Source organism: Cotesia glomerata, linkage group LG8 (assembly GCF_020080835.1).
Source record: "Cotesia glomerata isolate CgM1 linkage group LG8, MPM_Cglom_v2.3, whole genome shotgun sequence".
In the NCBI taxonomy this organism is placed as follows: domain Eukaryota; kingdom Metazoa; phylum Arthropoda; class Insecta; order Hymenoptera; family Braconidae; genus Cotesia; species Cotesia glomerata.
The window spans coordinates 9,974,687-9,999,428 of record NC_058165.1 but is presented as its reverse complement, the minus strand read 5'-3'; the positions used below and the strand labels follow the sequence as shown (position 1 = coordinate 9,999,428).

The 24,742-nt window shown below is 29.3% G+C and overlaps 1 protein-coding gene across 2 annotated transcripts in view; it reads right to left on the bottom strand.

Moving 5' to 3' along the window:
* LOC123270430 (echinoderm microtubule-associated protein-like CG42247) overlaps positions 1-24,742 on the bottom strand; it is a 58,077-nt gene that overhangs the window by 12,712 nt on the left and 20,623 nt on the right. The window contains exons 1-5 of one of the 2 annotated variants that reach the window (XM_044736462.1): positions 18,716-19,389; positions 16,898-17,113; positions 15,476-15,592; positions 2,136-2,388; positions 1,600-2,060 (exon numbers count right to left, since the gene is read on the bottom strand). In XM_044736462.1, coding sequence (XP_044592397.1) covers positions 1,600-2,060; positions 2,136-2,388; positions 15,476-15,592; positions 16,898-17,113; positions 18,716-18,763 — 1,095 coding nt within the window. In that variant the 5' untranslated portion in view covers positions 18,764-19,389. Of the gene's footprint in view, positions 1-1,599; positions 2,061-2,135; positions 2,389-15,475; positions 15,593-16,897; positions 17,114-18,715; positions 19,390-24,742 lie in introns of those variants that run through there. The other variant, XM_044736461.1, reaches the window with a different exon arrangement.

The window sequence follows — 24,742 nt, the reverse complement described above, 5'->3', positions numbered from 1 at the left end:
TGGAGGGCGAAGCCCCCCAGTTGAAAAATTAATGACGTTATATATGAATGTCAAGATGATGATGATGATGCCGATGATGATGATGATAATGATGATGATGATGTTGATGATGATGATGGCGATGATGATGATGATGATGATGATGATGACGACGATGATGATGATGATGATGATGACGATGATGATGTTGTGGCGGATATTCGCTCCGTGGGCAACTTATACACTTACCTTTTCTATGCATGTGTTTAGTGTCCATGAGTATCTGTGTTTCGTCATACAGTTCCGTCTTTTTAGGTAGAGGTCGCGTCTTATGGAAAATTGTATACTTTTGAATCGGTCGAGCCGTTCAAAAGTTATGAGAGGTTTACATACGGCCACACACCCATTCACACACACACATACATACAGACATACGGACATCATCGCGGAAACATTCGAGGAAGCTTCCTAGAACCTCAAAACCTCAACATCCGTTGGAAACTCAATTTTCAAAAAACGGGGTAAAACCAATAACTTCCAAACTTTTTAAAATTTTCAATTTTCTTAGCAGGAAGTTAAAAAATATATCAAAAAACAATAAAATAGAAATTTTATCTAAAAACATGAAAGCCAATTTTTTTTCCAAGTTTTGAAGGCAAAAAAGCTCTCAAAATCTTTATTTTTTCCTATCACAACATTTTTAACTTCCCACTAAGAAAATCGAAGATTTTAAAAAATCGGGAAGTTATTGTTTTCACCCCGTTTTGCAAAAATCGAGTTTCCATCAGATCTCGACGTTTTAAGGTCTCAGGAAGCTTCCTTGACTATCTCCGCAATGGTGTCCGTATGTCTGCATGTACGTGTGTGTGTGTGTGTGTGTGTGTGTGTGTGTGTGTGTGTAAACCTCTCATAACTTTTGAACGGTTGGCCCGATTTAATCGCGGTTGGTGTCATTCGAAAGGGTTTGACTAAACTTAGATTTTAAATATAATTTGGGCCGATTCGGACCGGTATATTTTGAGAAATCTTAAAAAAAACTACAAAAAAAAATTTTTTCAAATGTGGTTTTTTTTTAATAACTTTTAAACGGCTCGACCGATCAATTCCAAAAACTAATCAGTTCTTAACATCGAGAAACCACGTCGATTGCTACCAAGCCGGTCAAAATCGGTTGATTCATTCGTGAGTTATCGTTGACGAAAAAAATTGTTTTTCAAAAGTATATCATAGAATTCGAAAAACTGCGTCGAATGCCGCCAAGCGCGTGAAAATCGGTTTATTCATTCAAAAGTTATTGCGGTTTGAAAATTCAAAAAATAGTGTTTTATTAAACTTCTATCAGACTTTTGAGCTCGGAGAACTCAAAATTACACGAAAATGATCTTTTTGAGCTCGAAGAGCTCAAAAACGTAATCAGTACAATTTTGAGCGCTTCATGATGAAAGTAGCGGGAAGTTGCGGGGATGGCCTTCAGGGTCAATCGTTTTCCTAATTTTTTATCATACGTCTACCGTAAAAACAGGCAGAATAAAAAAAAATTGAAAAATGTTAATTTTTCACCTAGTTATAACCCAAAATGGGGTTGACCCCACTCGTAAATAATAACCAAAAAAAACTTACAAGTTGAGAAAATGCAAGAGCAGATACGCCCATTTGGAATTCAGTCATCCCAAAAACATAAAGCGTAAGAAGAGTTTCCGTCGACCAAATACGAACATGCGGCTGTGCTTTACGATGTCTTCCAGCTCGCTGACCCGAAGCGACAAGTTCCCTGCTCGGATGAATCTCCATGCAAGTAATATCTTCCGTATGACCAATATAATGGCGCTGTGTATTTTCTTCTCGATCAAACAGCACAGCAACTGCTGCGACGTAGTATAATAGCTCTCCACTTGGCAAAACCCACAAATTTCTCCGGGTGTCAGTGCCTCGGTAGCCGTACACCCACTCGAGCTGAAGTTTCTTGTCCGGCGGCGAATTGTCAACTAGTGGCAAATGTGATGGGGGATAGAACGATCTTCTTAGTCCTCTTATTGTGACACGAGCTGGTTCTTCTCTCAATACTTCGACGACACTATAATCTTCAATAAAAGGTAAATTTATTTATTTATTTTAAAAAATTTTCAAGTTAAATCTAATTATTAATAATTTCTTACCATTAACCCTTACAACTTCAGAATCAGCGGCATAGAGCGCACGTGGACGACTTTTACTACGTGCTCGTCGTTGTCTAACGACTTCTTCACTAGCTCCGGTCATTTGTAATGTTGGCGGTCCACGTGATCGCGATCTGCGAGCTGGAGATGAAGTAACCATTGATGCACCGCTGATACCCATCGATGCACCAGTTCCCAGGTAAAATGTGTCCACATCGGCAAATTCATTTCTTAATTGTGAAAAGCTGCGGACCTAAAAATTTTAGTGCAATTATTAGTCATGAGTTCAGGGCATTTAATTTTACATGAGATTTTTCGGTTAAATTATAAAGAGCAAAATGTTAAATTATAAAGAGCAAACTCGACTTTTAAGAAATAGATAGGGTAGAAGTACCGTTTGTGGCCACTGTACCGTTTATGGCCATTTATTGTTTAAATAAACAATAGAAATGAATTTATACTAATAAATCATTGCAAACTTGATTTGTTTTAATATAAATTTTTTAAAACTCAACAAAAATATGGTTATAATATTATAATTTTTTATAAATTAATTCAAATGTTAACTGACCAAAAACGGTGCTAAGGTGGCCAAAAACGGTATTCTACCCTAGATACTTTATTTTTATGCCAAGGCCAAGTATGGCAATTCATAAAATACAATATTTATCTAATGGATTATGAATAAGCTTATATAATATGATATGACACATTAACAACAAGTGCAGGATAAGCTGACATAATCGTCAATATTTTTTAATTAACTTAATTTTATTGACCATAAGTGAAACAATTTTTAATGAGGGTAAATAAAGAGTAAATTTACTGATAAGAAGGAATAGAAAGAACAAACTTTTCCTCTAATTTCTTAAAGCAGCGCCTTAAGGGGTTACATGGATTTCACGGCTTCAAAAAATTGATTTTTTTTTATTGTCTTATTAAATTCAACAACATCTCTAGAATATTGTCCTGAAGTTTCAAGTCGATCCAAGTAATATAGTTTTGGAGATACAGTTTTAAAAAGTTGCGTGCTCAAGGCGTTGTTTCATTATCACTCAAAACTTTAAACGCGTTTTTCTCAAAACTGTGTTTTCAAAGACGGTTGTCAAGATTTTTCGAGAACTACTCAACCGATCTTGATGAAATTTTAGGCAGGTCTCCGCACGGAGAAAAGTAAACTGTAATAAATAAATAACAATCGATTTATAATAAGTAATGATCAACTGCTAAAAATTACCATTTCAAACAGTAAAATCGTGATTTTACTATTCACTTTATAATATTTATCATTTAAACGTTACAATTTACTCTTTACATGGAAGAAAATACTATTTCAAACAGTAATATTCGCTATGTAAATGTCTAAAATGTTTAAGTATAATAATTAACAATTCAGACTTTGATATTTATCATTTCGTAGCTAAAAAATGATCTTATGATATGTAAAAAGTATAAAATAAAGTTAGTAAATTTCTAATACAAGCAACGTCAATATTTACAAAGTAAAATGGTAAATTTTAAACGCAACGCTAAAAATCAAACTGTAATTATTGACTTGCTTAGACTGGTAAAATGTATATTTTAAAAGTATAATTTACTGTTTCAAATGTTAAATTCTCCCAGAGTGAGACCCCCTTCTCTTTTATCTGAGTTCCCCTTCTCCTCATAATATCGACTATATATTGAAATGGCAATTTTTACTGTTTGAAACTGTAATTTTTTAAGATGAAAGAGTCATTATTTACTATAGTGACAGCTACTAATCACTTATTTTGGATATTAAATTATACATTATGGCTTTCATACTTTATACATTAAGTTCTGTAATATTTATATTTTTGCCACCCCGATGTCCGCTTTACTGTTTGAAACTATAAAAATTAACCGGAATTCGAGTGAATATTACAGTTTACTTTTCTCCGTGCGAGATATAATTTACAAGGGTGAGAGATTTTTTTTTTTTCAATTACAACTTAAAACCTCTGCCAAAAATCCAATTTTTATTTTTTTTTCCTTCGTCCAAGTCCTAGTTTGAAGTCTCAACTAAAGTACTTTTTTTTTTCACTTCAAATGATCCTGCTAAGAATTCTGCTGTCAACGCGAACGCATCTTTTTTCCGAGGACTCACCGGAAATGACGTTACAGTGGCAGAGTTTTTAATATTTTTTTTTCAAAAATTTCAGTAATCCATTATAAATATGTATCTTTGTGACATTAAAAAGTTTGAATTAAATATTTCATTTGTTATATGAAAAAAAAAATTGTTAAAAATAGGTCATTTTTTCCCGGAGGAAACCCATGTAACCCCTTAAATAAATGATCGTAGATTTTATTCTTGAAGGCTTCAATTCTAAATGCATTTATAATATGTGCTGAGAGTTCTTCCAAGAGACGAATAACTATTGCAACGAAAAAGAACTCGTAGTAAGTAGTCGAAAAATTAGGCATTTTAAAGTTCGCATTACTTCTCTTTTCCTCTAATCTCTCAAAGCGCCGTAATATCTAGATCTTCGATGAGCAGTATACGTAAATAGCAAAATTTACCTAATTGTACTAGTTTATAAAAGTCGCAGGATAGATAATCCGACTACTTCTAATAGATAACCAGCCTAGTTCTTGTCAATAAGAAATTATGTGCTCATCACGTTGTAAATTAAAGATAAAGCGAATAGTTGAGTTTTAAGAACGTTGCAATTGTTAGTCATTTGAAAATGTAAAGTTTGTTTGGACTATTGAGCAATAATCAATAATTGCTAATATAGTTGCTAAGATTAATAATTTCCTAATGTCTTTTGTAAAAATACTTTTTCGTAACTTTCAATTATATAATGAAGAATTTCTTTCGCTTATCGTTTTAGAGACATGAAAATTCCAGGAAAGAGTAGAATATATCTGTATAACACAGTAAAAATTAATTGGTTTAATGAGCTGCAATTATGAATCATCATTCACAATTTAAATCAATTTTTCTTAATCAAGATTGTTACTTTTTCTAGTCAACCTTATTTATTGATCAACTTTTATTGAATGAAATAATTTTTTTTTGTTTTAGTGTATTTATTTGAAAAGTAAAATTTATTTTTCTGGCAATGCTATACTTCTATTTAAAGTTAAATAATATTTTAATCATTTAAGTACATATTTTTATTGTATTATATACGATTTATTGGAAATTCAAAAAAACACTACCCTTGAAATTTTGAATTCGTAGGTCAGTTTAAAACTAAAATAATCTTTAGTTGCATCAAAAATTTCTGTAACTGAAATAAACTATCTGGTTTTAGAACAAAAAACGGTTTTTAAATTTTTACAATAGCTTTTAAATTTGATGAGTCGGTCTCAAGGTAGGAAAATTTTTTTAAATATTATAAGAAATGACTTAAAAAAACAACTGGAAGTTTTCAATCGACTGGCCAGAAATTGACCAATTTGTAATTCATATTTATGACCTAAAAGCTAGATGAAGCTCTGACCTTTTTATCTTTCTTCTCTTTTATTTTTTCATTACTATACCAGAGTACTATCAGAGTATTTACATCTCGAATAATCAACCTAATATTTACATGATCCATTACAGCCAAAAATATTAAAAATTCATTATCATTTTATTACTAATATATAACTACCAAAAAGTGCATCACGTAGGGGTATATAATATACCTGTTCAATAAATCAAAAAATATTAACGAACTACCCACTCAAAGAATGTCTCGTTCTTATTATATTATCGCTTTATACGCCAGGAAACAGAAAGAAATTCACTCTCCCTATTCTATCAGACACTGAAATCTAATAACTAATACTAATATCAAAAGGTGATTTCATAAAGATCTAGATAAATGTGAAAAGAAACTCATTACAAATTAATAGCTTTTTGATAGAATTATAATAATATATCACAATAATAACAATGATTTATATTAAAAACACGCATTATGTGAACGACAATAATGAGTTTTATAATATTCCACACAGTAATAATGTAGGCAATAACAATATAACGATAAGGATTGCTAATATAATAGTAATATAATAGGTTATAGTTGGCTAAATCCTACAATTGCGCTGATTAGATTACTCGGGTTTTGTCAGGCCGCGACCTTATTCCATCTAGTTTCATTCTCGTTCAGGTATAAACGAGTAAAGTAGTCGACCCCGATTGAGAGTCTTGCTCGTCACGCCTCGGTTTTGCTTTTCACTCTATTCCATCCGTATATTGATATACATATACATATACGTATTTCTATTCCACCTCTAAACGTTAAACCAAGGGCCACATGCATATTTATGAATAACATTATTCAAACTGTTTTTGTATAAGGACGATGCCGTTGCCGCGTCTTCTTTAATTTGCATAAATAACTGATAAACTTTCGCCAAGTCAACTATTAAATTATTTCAGAAGGAAAAATATAATTAAACATAATTTATTATTATTTTTTTTTTTTGATACTTATGTATTAGTTTGATTTATAAAACTAATGTATGAGTAATAAAAATCGATGAAATATTTTGCATATTTTTTTTTTTTTTTTTTTTTTTCCATTAAATATCACGTCTTTGAACCAAAACAAATATCAAAAATAATAGTTTAAAAAAACTAAAAACACGCTTTTTATAGAAAACCAAACTAAAAAATAGAAAATAAATTTAAATTAAGAATAGTGTTAAAAATTTCAATAAATATAAATTAATAATAGTGTAAATAAAAAAAATGTATTTTATTTTAAAAAAAGCGTGAGGTGCATGGTGTCAATAGTTATAAATATTTTATTGACAGATATGAGTAGAGTGATTATCATTTTGATAATATCTTAAAAAGCACCCCACGCTTTTTTTAAAATAAAATACATTTTTTTTATTTACACTATTATTAATTTATATTTATTGAAATTTTTAACACTATTCTTAATTTAAATTTATTTTCTATTTTTTAGTTTGGTTTTCTATAAAAAGCGTGTTTTTAGTTTTTTTAAACTATTATTTATTTTTTACTTTTTAGTTTGGTTTATTTATAAAAGCGTGATTTTTTAGTTTTTTTAAACTATTATTTGTTGATTATCAAAAATATTCAGGCGCGCAAATTACCCACGGAGAGTTACATACTGACATACTGACATACAAGTGAAGCTAATAAAAAATAATTATTTATAAATATTATAAATACGGGGAATCAGAGTTCGATTTCGGAGAGCGAGCTTGAGAAACGGCTACCAGAACCAAGGAAGGCCGCAGGCGCGCAGATTACCCACGGAGAGTTACTGACATACTGACAAACTGACAAACAAACAAACTGACATACAAGTGAAGCTAATATAAAGCGTGTAAAAAACCTACAGAGGAAAACACCTGGTTTCGAAATATAACTTCGGGATGGTCATCAGAGGATTCCGGGTTGATGTACGGGTTTATCTGTGCCATTCCCGATGAAAACCTACGGAGGAAAACACCTGGTATCGAAATATAACTTCGGGATGGTCATCAGAGGATTCCGGGTTGATGTACGGGTTTATCTGTGCCATTCCCGATGAAAACCTACGGAGGAAAACACCTGGTTTCGAGATATAACTTCGGGATGGTCATCAGAGGATTCCGGGTTGATGTACGGGTTTATCTGTGCCATTCCCGATGAAAACCTACGGAGGAAAACACCTGGTTTCGAGATATAACTTCGGGGTGGTCATCAGAGGATGACTAGGAAGGTCATCACCTGGGTTCTAGGTTGATAATAATCAAAATTTAAATAATATCATTATGGTAGTCTCTTTATGCGGAGGAGAGTTACATACTGACAAACTGACAAACTGACAAACTGACAAACTGACAAACTGACAAACTGACAAACTGACAAACTGACAAACTGACAAACTGACAAACTGACAAACTGACAAACTGACATACAAGTGAAGCTAATAAAAAGCGTGTAAAAAAGTTAAAAAACTTAATTATTCTATAAACGATAAAAATGCGAATTTCCTATTGATTTTTTTTTGCATTAGTCATTTTTAGTAGATTTCATCAAAATCTAACTACACTAGTCACAAAAATTAAGTTAAAAAAAAATTTAATTTTTTTTTTTTAATTCTGAAAAAATCAATTTTTTTGATCGAGAAAATAAGGATACTTGAGAAAAAAAAATTTTTTTCATTGAAAAAATGAATAAAAATCGAAAAATTGCTCATACCTGTGATTTTTGCGATAACAAAAAATTTGAAGTTTCATGGCACTATGAAAAAAAAAAATTGCAGTGATCTGATTGAGGATTTTGAGTGAAACCATGGAAAAAAAAATTTTGAAACCCGTAGACTTTTTTTAAGACGAAAAAAATTTTTTTTTTTTTGTAGTTTCTTTAGGATTTCTCCAGACCCAAACATGATAAAAAATTTTCATAGTCGTATCTGAAAACTAGACACTTAGAACTACAATTTGCTTTTTTTTTTTTTGCTGTACGATCATTTTTCTCGGAGCTACAGCTCGTTGAAAATCACCGGAAAATTTAGAATTTTTTTTATATCTTTTAATTTTTGTGACTAGTGTATTGCAGCTAACCTCATGACGAAACTTTTAAAAAATTTAGCTGTTTTAGAAAATACATGTTTCAAAAGACGATAATAACACCTACATCTCTTATTTAACCCTGATGAAACAACATGGATATTCCTTGGACAATTCTCGAGGTCAAGTTCAAAGATGAGCAGAATCGTTTTGTTAGTTTAAAAATGACCGCAATTAAAAAATTTTAAATACTTCAAAAAATCGTACTTCTTTAGGTTCTACCAGAGATAATTTTTGAATGCGATATGTTTAACAATCAGCAGAATGTGAATGTTGCTCAATCAATTGATTAATTAAGGAAAGTTTAATACGAACAATCAAGGTCAACTAAGAATTTAGCTGCTTCGTTGTTATCAGCCTTTTATTATTAAATAACTTCACCTTAAATTTAACATCACAATTCAATAAAATTTTAGTTATTAAGTTTTGAATAATACTCGTGGAATAATTTAACAATGTAATTAATTGCACGTGCACACCGAAAGAATAAATGCAAGATTTATTGGCACCGTAGATTAAAAATTAAATGCTGAATTAATAGAATCAATACATAATTATTTGGTGAATTTAATTGTATAACTTTTAGTTGTTATAAAAGAGATCATTCGGCAGCCGAAATGGAAGTAGATTTCATGATGAATAAAAAAAATACTACTAGGGTTGCATACGAAAAAAGATAAATTAAAAAATAAACAATGACGTCAAAACGAATGCAAAAGTAAAATTTAATTAAATCTGTTTGAGAAAGTAGGTAATTTTTGGCCTAGACTGATAATGAGGTACACAAATTAAAGCTTATTTAATAAGCTTTCAGATGCAATTTATAGAATTTTGATAAGATATCGCGTTCAATTATAATTACACGGAAATACGGTAAAAGTGAAAATTTTTGCGATTTTTGAAAATTTTTGAATTGCTATTATTCCTAAACTATTTAATTTAGAAAAATAAATAAGTATACGAATTGAAGCTTAATAAATAATTAATGATTAAAGTTTTTTTTCTTGCCTATGGTCAATTGACTAGTGGATCTAATTCAAGTCAACAGATGGACATACCATCTTCCCTCATGGTCGAGAGTTTCCTCTCTTTGCCTAAGTTCGATGGAATGGCTTGGCAACCAGCCCCATTTATTTTTCAAAGTTTATCTTTACTCTTATTCAAATTTTCTTTCATTATCTTTCACTTAATTAACATCTTCATAACCCGAACAGATACTACAAGCTTCCAGCTTTACTAGTATTCAAGTTTGATGGATTTCCATCGAACTTAGGCAAAGAGAAGAAACTCTCGACCATGAGGGAAGATGGTATGTCCATCTGTTGACATTCACCCCCGCAACTCCCTATGGGAGGGAGATATATCATTTAGAGTTAATATAAATTAATCCTCACAATATTCACAAATGTAATTATCGGTACTGTACTTGGTAATAGGTTTGTATGAAAAATCATTTCACTCAATTTTTTTTCTGTAAAAGTAGGGGAACGATTGGTATTATGTTAACAATAGTTTTTCTGAGTAATATAAAAGTGAATGCAGCTGTCCAGGAGAGAAATAAAAACATTTTTGACATGAGAAACAACTTTGCCATAAAAAAAAAAATTTTTTTTTCATCATTTTTTGGAGGTGGGCCATCTTACCCCAAAAAAAAAAAAATTTTTTTTGGAACTTTGGAAAAATTCCGGTGAATTGAGTCAAAGTTGGACGAGAGTAAATCCACTTGATAGTAAAAAGCCACAAAAAATAAAAACCGGCTTAGGTGGGCCTTCTTGCCCCACTCTCCCCTACGACGGTCAAAGAAAAAATACCTTTCTTACACGGAGAGAAATGGATGGCGTTTAACACAATGTTAGTATGGTCTCCAGACCGATACTAAAATAGTATGTGTAATATTGCAATTCAGTATTGTAACGAGTCCCATAAGTATGGCGTTATTTACTATGTAGTATAGTAATGGTGCTATTGTATTTTTTACACGTATGCATAGTAGGCTTGGCAAGACAGTATGGTCCTGAGACCCATACTACATTGCTGATGACGCAATGGTACTAGCGGTTCCCGCTATAATTTTTGGCGTGTTAAGCAATTAAACTCTTGTGTTACCACCAAAACTACACTGTTAATAAATGATTTTTTAACATCATAGGATTTAATAAATATTTATTAAAAGTTAATAAATTATTTATTAAATACGATTTATTAAATGTTAATGAATATTTGTTAACAGTTAATAAATATTTATCAATGGTTAATTAATATTTGTTAACTGTTAACAAATATTTATTTAAAATAAAAAGCAAAAATAGCAATTTTCTTTTGACATTTTTTATAATTCTATAGCTGAAATACATGATAATAATTCAATTCACTAAATAAATTAACGATTTCAATATTTAAAAATATAAAAGATAATTATGAGCTGTGATAGAATTTGGTATTTTATAATAAACGTTAGTATAATTAATGCAAATAATTTATAAAGATGATTTTTGTTTATAAGCAATCTTCATATCATATGACATTGCAAGTGAAACAAATTCACTCAATAAAATATTTATTAACTTTCAATAAATATTTGTTAACTATTAATAAATACTTACTAACTATTCATAAATGTACTTTCCTCCCAAATAAATATTTATTGTGTTAAAAAATATTCATTAAAATTTAATAAATTAAATAATTGTCCTATCAGTGTATACAAAGTAAAAGACCCAGTTACTGACACTGGCCTAGTTATTGACACTTGCAATTTTATTTTAATTGAATAAAACAAATCGACTCTAATAAATTAATAAATATAGTTTTTGAATTATAAATTTTAAGATAATTGGTTTTTTGAAAAAATTTTATTTTTTTAATTAGAATAAATTTTTTTTAAATAATCTCTTTCATATTTTTAATAAGACAGACATAACTTCTTGTAATTTTTTAATTGATTATTGTTGTTATTTTTCTTCACTAAACCCTGATTAAAAAAAAAGTATTGAAACGTATTGAAAATGTTGGAATTTCAATACTTTTCAATATATCCAATCCGTCGATTTTTTCGGCAAATTCACAAAATAAATCTTTATCAATATTTTTTAATCCATAAATAATTTGTGAAATTTTGGTCATAGAGGATATTAAGAAATATTGGATTGTATAGAAAATTTTCTATTTTTTTTAATACGTTTCAATCTATAAAAAAAAAATTATTTCTGGTCACCCCAGGGATTGATAAATATTAAAGTGGATTCAAAACTTTGAATATTTCTCAATACTTTTCAATCCAAAAAAAGAGTTCTATTTCTAGTTTCGCCAGGGATTGGTTTAAACCAATTCATATCAGAGTAAAAATAAAAAAAAAAAAAAAACAATCATGTCATGAAATAATTATTATCATTTTTCATTTATATAATATATTTCGGACATAACCTTCGTCTATAATTAAATAAACATTGTTGTTACTCCAATGGTGTTGTAGCTAATATCACAATATTGGCTAGGTCTACCTGCCAAAAGAATTGTACATACGGCAAGCCAGTATGGGCCTGACGGCCATACAAGCATTGCGGCATCCGTGATAACTATCGCCAATGTTACCATTCCCGCAATGGTCGAATCATCTATGTGTACAATTTAATAATGGAGAAAAATCTTCGATACCATACTGTATGGCGTTCTCGCCCATACTGGTATAGTGGTATCTACCATCCATTTCTCTCCGTGTAATAAATAAGTTTCCAAATGCAATTTACAGAAATCCGATAAGATGTCGCGGTCCATTGTTATTGCACGGAAATAAAGTAAAAGCGAAAATTTTTTGTGATTTTTGAAAATTTTTGAATTGCTTTCATTTCTAAACTAATCGACAGATTTGGCTCATCTTAGAACTTAACCTCGGAAATCGTCCTAAGAATAAGTATGTTACGTTTTATTGAGATCCGTATAGAATTACGGGAGTTAGAAAAGAGACAATGCCGATTATATCGTATATATATAAACTTTTGAACTATATGCGTTTTCTGAATCCGCTTGACGAGCTGAGTCGAAATATAGTAAAATTTTTCAAAACTTCCGTCATGAGGACCAATGCAATAGTTAGATTTCTATGAAATCTACTAAAAAGGCCATTTGGCAGCCGAAATAGAAGTAGATTTCTCAAATAATGAAAATTTATTTTTTGTAAAATGATATTAATAATAATATGTAACTTAATTCATTAATTGAGAAAAAATTCAATAATTAATTTAAAACTATTTAGAACTAATTTTGTTCAAAATAAACATTTGCTGGTTTTGTTAAAACAATAGTGTGAATTCAGGAAGTAGAAACGGAACTTGGCGCCAAATACTACCGAATCTATGGATTCTAATATCAACTTATTGAAAATGTTTCTATTTAATATTAAATTATAACCATCAAGCCAAACGAAACGACTGCAATAGTAAAATTTCATGAAAATGGACCCGAAACAGATATTTTTTATCTAGAAATACATATAAACATGTAAATTGAAGCTTATTTTTTCAGCTTTCAGATGCATCTTACAGAATTCGAATATCTCGACGCGTTCAAAAGCTGTTTGAAAGAAAAGCAGTAAAAATATGGAATTTTCGAATTTTGAAAATTTTGAAATGCTGTAATTTCTAAACTAATTGTCCGATTCAGCTCAAATTTAAGCTTGACCTTCATAATCGTGCATAGAATAAGTATGTTGAGTTTTATTAAGCAAATATTGCACAACCTAATGGTTATTGTATTGGCCATTGACAAAGATAGATGGCGCCATAGTAGAACTTTCTCGCAAGAGCTTATGCATAGGGCAGTTTTAATATTTAAGAATTAACTACATGGACTCTTAAGGCGGTCCAATAAGTCATGGTTGGAAACCTGTAAAGGCTTGACAATGCGATTGACGTCTTCAATTACGAGTAAATAGAGTACTCTAACGAATTGAACTCAACAGCCTCGGGGAGATGGCTCCTTACCGGGGAAGAAGTAATACAACTTTCATACCTTTAAGGGGTGTGATTTGAATGGCTTTACAGTGATGTATTGCCGTCAACACATGAGTAATTACCATCTCGTTCCTCATCCTGTGAGGAATCTTTTTGTCATTTTCAATCATTCACTTAATCATTAACTTTTTTCTTAATCAATGAGAGAGAGAGAAAAATGAAAAAAGTTTGTTTGTTTTTGTACGTGTGGATCATAGTGAATTTTTTAATAAAAATTCAATTAAAAAAAAAAAATAAGTAAACTAGGCTACTGATATGAAGTACGGCACCAGTTCATCAAATTCTTAAACTAATAAATAAAGCCTGGTCTCGAAATATCAATTCGTTCGGGAGTAATCATTGGTACATACAAAATGGGGTTTTATAAATTTTATAAATTTAAATTTCATTTATATTACATATGATAAATATTTAATTGATTTAAAAAATTTAATCATGATGTATCATCTACTTTGTTAAAAAATGATGAAAAATCACTTTTGAATTAAAAAATCATACAATTCTTGATGTAAGAAATTCTGGTTATTTGAATTTACGCTTTAACTCTTTAATGTTCACAAATTATTCAGTGAATAGTTTGGAATTTTCTCCCAATATACTATCGGACTCTTCAGTATAGCTGACTGATGTATTCTTCTTCATATAACATTTTTATTGTTATTGCACTATCAATACTTGTGTGAGGAAATTAGTTATTTTCATATAACTGTAAGTTATTATTTATTATTCTTACAATAAGCATTGAAAATGATTTTCAATTACTAAGTATGTAAATTTACAATTTTCCAAAATTTCCACTTAGTATTATATTTTAAATTTTTAATTAAAAACTCTTTAATTGTGTTTATTAGGGTGTGCCAAAATTCAAATTCCGTGATGGACCTCTTAAAATTGAAATTTTGAGTTCCACTTTTAACAGGAGTTGTGTTTGGGCATTTCCTAAGATTTTGAGCGTAAGGGATTTATTTGATTATCATAGAATTTTTTAACATGCACAGTAAAAAATATTTCGTCAAATTTAACACAAAAATTTGTGTTGACTTTTTTTACACAATTTGTGTTGAATCAACACTCTATTGTGTTGAATCAACATACTAAAATGTTAAATTCTATACACTAAAATGTTTTAGTGTTTATTCTACACGAAAAATTTTTTACTGTGTGAGTTTTGTTAAGGCATTTTTGCTGAAATTTCAAAATTTCAAAATTTGGCCAAACAAAACTCCTGTTGAAAAATTATATGAAAATCAAATAAATCCCTTACGCTCAAAATATCTCAGGAAATGCCCAAAAACAACTCCTGTTAAAAGCGGAACTCAAAATTCAGAAATAAAATGGGTGAATATTTTCGGAAGATATACAAAAGTTTAAAATCTAAAAGTTGGAAAAAAATTTTTTTTTCATAAGATTCATTCAAACTTCTTCGAAAAAAAAAAAATTTTTTTTAAATTGACCATATTTATACTAAAAAAAATTTTTAATGTTTAGAATAATCCATGCATACTTAAATTGAAAAGATATATTGAAGTTGTGTCTAACCCACAATCTAGAATCTAAAATCTAGAATCTGGTATCTTATATCAAGAAGAAAAAGTAGTCTGGCTGACTAATTATGTATTTACACTACTTTGGATGCTATGTCTCCATTAGAAACACCTTTTTGTAATAGACGATCTGGCACACATTGTCCTTCGATTTAGTTCTACATTCACACGTACATACATATATACATTAATTACAATTACATTTACACAATAAGATGGAAATTAAACTGACCTCTTGTCCCGAGACTGTAAACATTCTCTTGGCCCCGTTCATTTTCAACACCTGGCCTAAGTCTTCAAGGACTTCTTCGAAGGGTTGTGATGTCCGCAAGTTCAACAACACACGACACTAACACAGTTTTATTAATAAGGATAAGTGTAAATACTGTCAAATTTTTTTGTTAAGGTAATATAACTGTAAAGGTACGCTGATGAATAAGTTAAGGAGGTTCGAACAAATCTAATGTGAAAAATAATTTCCAACTTTGGGCTTTGAAATTAAGTATACGTATAAATAAATACATTATTTATCTAATCCTAAAATTTTAGAGATTCATCGTTTAGTTACTTAGATATTAAATTTAAAAAATCACATTTTTTATCTCCTTATACACGGGCTCTTACGGCGGACAAACTTTAGTCGAGACTTTAATTATTTTTTTCAATATTAACCTCCCAACTAACGAATAAAAAACTATACACAAGAAATTTAGATTATTGTAAAATATGAAAAAATTTAATAATAATAATACATTACCGACATAATTTTTGAAATATTTAAAGTTAAATTTTATGTTTTTGACTCGTTTATCATCAGCTATTTATTCGAATAAAAATTTGGCAACGTCACGTCAACAGCTGAGAAAAAAGAAAAGGATAGAAATATAATTACAGAGAGAAAAATATTTAACTCACACACTCATCCACGTTTCTGTAATGGGTATAATCAAACGCGCTGTTGCCAAACTTGTTTATTTTATCCGGCAAGTAATAAATACGAAAGTCATTTCATTACTTTATTTTATTAAATAAGTAAAAATCATTAATTATTAAATTGTTCAAATTATTTTAAATTAAGATATTAAGATATTTCGATTCATAAGTTACGCTCGAACCTCCTTAACTTGATTCAAGAGAAAAAAAACTTTAATCAAGTTAATTTCTTAAAGAAAATGATTTTCTTGAGCCAAGAAAATAATTTTTTCTCAAGAATTTTTTCTCTTGACTCAAAAACATTATGTTATTCAAAATGGTATTCCTGCTTCAAGATTTTTTTCTTAAATCAAGGTAACTTTTTTTATCAGTGTAAGATTGTAATTAAAAATACACAGTAATAAATTTTTCATCAAATTTAAAACAAAAATTTTTGTTGATGACTTTTTTATACAAACTTAGTGTTAAATCAACACAAACCTTTTGTAACGATAAAGTAACACAGCTCTATATGTTAAGAGTAAAACAGCTGTGTTAAACTAACATTAAACAAGTATTACTAAAGTATTGAATAATATTTTAAAGTGTTGAAAAAAGAATCAATTAACACACTAAAATGTTAAAAATTTTACGCAATGACGAAAAATTTTTTACTTGTAAGTAAATATTCACTAATATAATTAATGTTAGAGACATAAGTATGTAATAATAATAAAGTTACCTGAACCGTATGGTCGAGATTGTTGACGATGCGAATCACTCGGCCAGATGAAGGTTTTCCACCGCCTGGGGGAGGTGCTTCTTCAGTGATAGAAGCTTTTCTGCTAAGACTCGCTACCGCGGGGGGTCTACTTTGCCATCCACCTCCTGCACCGCCTCTACTACCACCACCTGGTGCAGTGTACCACGTATTGCCCTTTTTCCCGTAGCTCGCCGGCTGTGATAAATAAATAATTATTTTTTATTAATTTAATGAATACATATTTGAACATATCGTTTGTCATTAATTGATTGATAGAAAAAATACTTAAATATTCTCACTTTCAGAAATGATACATAAAAAAATATGTTTATAAAATTAAATTATTAAATTGATAATTTACAAAACTATCATCTTTCCCCTCTTTGGTTATTATAATGCAATAATCATTCATTTTTCCGTAAAAAATGTGAAAAATTGTTGAGGCTACAGGCCACCCCTAAAATTTCTCGCTATATTTAGGGCTAGTTTTTCAATCCGCGATAAAATTTTATCCAGGATAAAACTATCATTGCCAGTATATCTATAAACATGAAATATATAGATATTTATTGGTATCAGATAAAATTTTATCTCGGATTGAAAAACTGACCCTTAAAATTACATCACTCGAAAATTTACCAATTAGTTGATTTTTTTATATTTTCAAGCTCTTACATCTGCTAATGTTCACAAAATTCTTTTGGAATTGTTAAACTACAATATCTTTTAAATGTATCGTTTGATTGTAGTTTTCATGACGGCATTCAACGTAGTTTTAAACTTATTTAAAAAAGAACTTTGAAATAGCTTGCTCAATTGACTTTTAAATTTAATCAGATTTAAATCTCAATAAACTCTTTAAAATGCCGTATTGCGCATTTCAATTGGTTGATACGTTCTCAAGTATCGCGAAAAGTTAAGAATATTTCAAAACTAATATAAAAATGTAAACTGTCTACATATAATATCTAAAGTCAAATTATATAAGTACTAATTTATGTTTTCAGTGATTTTTAAAATTTTACTGTAATAAAACTGGAAGTTTTAATGTAAATAATTTCAACGGCGAAGAAAATAATATTAACTTCTAGTAAAAATAGAATTTAAAGGGGAGAAAAATGTACATTGATACGCGTTATACTACGATAATACTCCGCTTTTCCTCACCCTCCCTTATATTAATATGGAAAGGTTATTAAAAAATTGTGATCTGTCATTTTTGTGACCTATTTATTTATAGACTTTGGATACTTATTTTTTCATAGTTTTGGATACTTTGTTCTTTTTAAAAATTCTATTTTATTGGACTATTTTTTAAATTAATTAATTTTTCACCATATCTATAGTGAAAATTTTAATTTATACCCTGAAGCTCGTATCTCAATCCGCGTGTTTGCAATATTTGTTTTAACTCGCGATTGAAATGTTTTTTACGTTATTTCTCACGTCTGTAATATAAATGACAAAAAAGTTTGCTTGAACTAAGAAAATTATAAGAAAAACCGAAGTTATTTTGGAGCAGGAAATTTTCTTGGAAGAAAATCCAAGATGAATTTTTTCTTCCTAAATATTTTCTTAAGTCAAGCAAATTTATTTTCGAGCCAATAATTTTTTTTGTTTATGTGCTTCTAATTTGAAAAAAAAAGTCTTTCTATAATTGAAAGTTATAATTGTAAATTATAAAACTGTACATTATAATCACTAATACTGAATGATTCTTTGCTTCTCGTTAAAGTTCTTGAAAAAAAAAAAAAAAAAAAAAAAAAAAAAAAAAATTCTTAAAATAAAAAGAAGCACCTGGAGCATATCGGCCGGCAGCGAAATGACCTCAAAAGAGTCGCTCATCAACACAACAAAACTATCACACCCGTTCCAGCAGGATGTGCTTTGGGTCGTAGTGCTAAATCTTCTAAAATTTCTCTCGAAATCAATCACAGAATCTTCTTCCGTCGACTCGGGCGTTTCCGGCTCGCGGCCAAAGTCCGAACGGTACGAACAGCTTGGCGACTCAATGGTGAATAATTTATAAAATTTTATTTAAAAATACAAATTTTTATACATCTGTCCACAATCACTTTGATTTAAATTAATCACATCAAGGAATCACTAGCCCGATCACTTTACAAAATCATCGGTCACATTCTTGACCGAGTTGTCTGACTGAATGAAGACCACGATCACTAGATTCGATCTGATGGTCAATCACGGTTAAATTTTAGCCATCACTAAAAAACTAAAAGCCCGTAAATTTGTTTATAAATTAGCACTTGGGTTGAAACTCAACTTGTAAATAAAAACCGAGTGAAATAAAGTAAAATAATGGAGTAATATTTGGACACGCAACGACCTGTTTTCGGATTTGTTGGTCACGAGGGCAAGACTAAGTGGCTAGCGACAGAAAAGTCGAGCTGTAGACTGTTGGATGCTCAATTGAGAACTGATGTAGTAGCTGGTCAGCTAGCTGGTGGTCACTTGTAACTTGTTCTAGTTAGTAGGTTAGGAGAAAGCGTGCCAGCAGCACTCGAGTTTGCTCTGGTCTGCTACCCTACCTTCAGGTTATCAGGATACATACATACATATAATATATACTGGGCCCTGCTCGATTTGAGCCACCTTACACTTTACACCCTACTGGACTCGGCCCCTGCTACGATAGACCACGCCAAGGCCACTACCCACTACGGAATGACTTATGTATATTTTACATATATATATATATATATATATATATATATATATATATATATATATATATATATATATATATATATATATATATATACCACATATCCTGTTATAGATATATATGTATACCACATCGCCACATGGAGGAGTGGAACGAGGGGTTGGGGTGTTAAAGGGATCACGAGTATGTTGAATACCCAAATAGGGGTACTGACGTTTGCTACTCTTTGATAGAACAAAAATTAACCCAGGCATTTATTATTCATTAATTATGATTTTTCTCAGGAAATTATATTCGTTCTTGTTCTCGATATTTTAATAGAGGCAAATTGTTTTTGTATTTTGTATGTTTAATTATTGATTCTGCTGATGGTTTTAGGATTAATTATTGGGTCAATTTAATAGGGAAATATTATTTTAGAGACCTAATTTCGGGTTGGATTTAGGTGAAAGTAGGAGTGACTAATAAGAAAAAATCGAGATTGACCTGAGTAATCAAAAAAAAAAAACTGGTGATGAATATTAATGAAGAGTAATTGAGGAAGAAATTGGAAAAGGTACATGGAAAACTGAAGTAATGATTTTCCCTATTTAACCACAAGCACAGAAACATTTTGTTTTTTTATTTTAGCCTTCGAAGTTTTCTACACTTGGAAAAAAATTGAATTGAATCAAGCAGAAAAATTTATGGATTAAGAAATTTTTTTGGTTTCAGTTAATTTTACTTAGTTCAAAATTTTCCTTTTGAATCAAGACAATTTTTTTTGTCATTTTAAGACTCATGTAAAGTGCAAAATTTGCACTGACAAAAATACTGAAAGTATTTAAAACTAAAGTATCTGCTATAAGTAAAAATTAGTTTCTGAATTTTCCGAGCTAAAATTTTATTTAAGGATACAAAAATCGTAACATTCCAAACTGCTCTGAATTTTATTTAATTATTTTTCTGAAGGAATTTTTTTCCAGAAAATTAAAAAAAGTTTGCAAAACTTTTTTTTGGGCTTCTGACAATAATTACAGTAATGGTCAATAAGTGGATACTTATTTCCAGTAAATAATATAGTACGACTATTCGTCACTCATAACAATTTCCATTTACTTAAACTTCAATTGGTCACGTTTTACGACCCTTCTATCAATAACCAATTACTTTTTTAACAGTGAAAAAACTATTTGGTTAATTCTAGAAAGCTTGAATCTTAAATATCATTAAATTTGTAAAGAATAAATATATTATTATGTTTTAACTTGTTGAGTAAAATCAATTTTTAAAATCCGAGATTTCCCGATTTTTATTTTTAATTAAATAATAAAAAGTAGGGCAGCGGCTCCAAATATTGACCAATTTAAATCAAATTAACATAAATACACACTGATAAAAAATTAACTTGACTCAAGAGTCAAAATCTTGAACTAAGAATACCATTTTGAAGAAAATGATTTTCTAGAGTCAAGAGAATAAATTCTTGAAACAAGAAAATTTTCTTAGACCAAGAATAATTTCTTAACTCAATAATTTATTATATTGACTCAAGAAAATTATTTTCTTCAAAATAGTATTCCTGGTTCAAGATTTCGGCTCTTGAATCAAGTAAATTTTTTTATCAGTGCAGTATTCATATATTTATTGGAAGAGTTTATGACTTAAGATGAGTGTTATGTTTTTTTATAGTTTTAGCTCACAAACAATAATACTTTTGTTTATAAAATATATATAATAAAAAATATTAAATTGTGATAATTATGCTACAGCCGATTGTTCAGAATATCGAACATTACGCACTAATACTAACCGCCTATGTTCCAAACACTGACTAGTAGTATTACTAACAAAAATGATTGAAAATTAGTCTTTGATATTGAATTGTTTTGATAAATACTTATTCATTGATTATGGAGTAATTAATTTTATATAAATTGATCATCAATTCATCAATATATTTATCAAACACAGCGATGTTAAGTTTTAATGACCAATTTTCACAACTTTCTGACATTTGTCAGCAAACTTTTTTTTTTTGTTATAACAACTGCGTATATTTATGTGAATGCGCAAAGTTTCATTTCAACTATAATTCAAAATTGATAATTACGTACTGAATATAGAATTAAATCACTCGATTTTTTAAAATCAATTATTATGCTACCTCGTCAATATTTGGTTCTTTTACCATATTGATGAAAGTTGTTAAAAGATATTCGAAAATTGAAATTTATCAAAAGTTAGTCACACCTTGTGGAAATACTGCTCGTGCAAATATAATCAATTGGATCCACCTTAATCCGGAAACGTCGAAGCAATACTAACAAGACCTTGGACCTTGGACCTTTGAATTGAACATTCAAAGTTTCCACTAAACGAAATTGATTCGAAAGAAATAAATTTATTAGAGCTCATTTGAACATTTCTTAAACACTATGTAACATTACATATAAACATTTATAATCGACATATGTTTCAGAACACGCATAGTTTGAAGGCTCCAGACAAAGGCAAAGTGCCAAGAATTTTATGGCCAGTCTCTTATACTTTTTTTCTAACCCTGAGATTTGTTATGTGACCATGAGAAATCGATCGTTCTCTTTCTCGTTAAAATAATATAAATGTATGTGTACACAGAAATTTTTCTATAAAATAATTAGCTGACATTTTTTGTGTATTGATTTATTATTAATTAACAATTTAATGCAAATGAAAAGATTAAACGTCATTTAATATATTCAATTACAACATACTTGTATAATACACATATCTGAAAGTTTACTTGAATGTTTTCTGTGTATGATAATAGATAAGTGGATTAACACAGGGTGAAGGTCAAAACCACCCTACCCTTACTTTTCTTGACCCCTTCTACTTCACAATGTATACATCGGATTCGATTTTAAATTATTACTGATTATCTTTCAATTCAATCCCTTGCTACATCTTCAGACCTTCAATTTGCAAACATGAAATTTTATAAAATTAAAACTTGCACGATTGTCTAAATTGCTACTGAAGATAACTGAATTTTTCAACGAAAAATTAGCACAAAATTTGAAAAATTTAAATTTTGCGACCTTTTTATAAGCCTACTACTAGCAGTAACATCACTGAGTGATTTATTGCATTATCTAACAATGTCTTCGAAATTATTTGATTTTTTTTTCTGTTAATCATTGTTTATTGTAAATCAACGAAGGAGATTTAATAAATCATGATTATTTGTAGATTTAAGTCTCCTATAGTTCTAAAGTTAAAGATTTGCTGATCAAATTTGATAAGAAATAGATAATTTCTTGATCACGGCGAGATTTTTCAATTGAACTCTTCTTATGATTGAATAAATTGGAAATTTTTCAAAATTAATGTGCCTAATGTTTTACGGTAAAAGTAATATACACCCTTTGGGGTGTGTAATATTAGTTTTGTAATAATTTATAATAAATTATAAAGATCGTGTTTATTAATTGAAATGCAAGCTTTTATTTTTCACGAAACTGTCGAGTTATTTTAAAAAATAAGTAAAGAATGATTCTATACATTTAAAAGAAACATATTTCTTCTTTATCGACAGTTTTTAGAATTAGTTCACGTTTTTGTAGCTCGTTTCAACTTTAATGGCGCTGCTTGCTTTATACACAGCAAGTAAAAAATAAATTAAAACTTGGCGAAGCAATAATCAATAAAAGAAAAATTTTATTGAAGCTACATTTTGAGAATCAAAAAAATGTAAGTAATTCATGCAGCATTTTGGAAGATATTGCGCTTTTTTAATTAAATTAATTAAAAAAAAAAATTTTTTTTTCCGAAAAAATCTTTCAAATTAATTGCAATTACAATAAAATACGATGAGTAGACGATATATGATAATAATCAATAGTAATTTGATAATTTTTCTTCAATGATATTTTGAATCACTAGATTAATAGTTGTTATCAAGAATTCAGTTAATGAATTAAAATTTGTTTATTAAACAAAAATTAATAGTATTTGAATCGGAAAATGGACTGTGTCCATTTGCGTATGCATTAAAGCATTGAAGCACACACAAAGGACGAGTCCATTCACGGTTCAGCCGTTGACTAGTAAGTAACTAGTAACAACCCCTTCTACTGGGCAGCCGCAAGTTTAATTTACATTTTTCGTGGGGCGGCGTAAATCCCAGTTGCTCGATGTCGCGAAAGCATGCACCAAGGCCAAGGTCGTTACACATACTACTTACTTTCCGTTTATTTCTTTGTATTTTGATTCTACGGTTGGTTGATGATGACAGAGAAAGATATAGAAAACATGTGAAGTATGGCAATAAAAGAATACATTCACATATTTTATCTTACATATTCCTATACCTATCTACCAGTGAATTATTATTATTTTATATTAGTATAACCATTATACTAAACAGAGGTTGAAGAAATGAATGCGACACGCAGAAAGTTAACAATGAAATTAAACAGGGACTTAATTGGGTTCACCAACGTTGTTCAACCCCTGACCTTTTAACGCATTTGTCGGTCGTGTACCTACAATTAACTTACTTGTAATTACTTTTTAAATTATATACTAATATTCAGATTTTTTTAAATCAATTTTTCTATTTTTTCTTTTTATTTCTTCACCAATTCAGAATTTTCATTATTTATCATTTATTTTATCAGCATACTATTATCATGATTGTTTATTATTTAATATTAAGTATATTTTTATAATATTTTTTACATGCAAGCATTGTCAGTATAATTAGAAAAATTATCAGCGATAAGCTCTAAAATTAATTGTTGGTTGATAGTGATGATTATTAAAATTAATTACGTGTAATAAAAAATTTTTCAACGTCTTAAGATAATATAAATAGAGCACAAACATATATTCGTCAAAATTTACTTATTTTTATCGCCAAGAATGTACAAATTTTTATATCAACATATTAAAAAAATTTTTACTACAAAATTCAGTTTTATTTAATATTTTTTTAAATGAATAAGATTTATTCTTAATTCAAGATTTTATTAGTTTTCCATATTTAGAGTTCCAATATTTTCATCGATATAATTAAGAGCTCCGTGTTTTTATTAATCTGTAATAATTCCTTGCAACAAAAATTTCTCATGCAAAAAATTCTCGCTCAAAAAATTCTTAACATAAAAAATTTT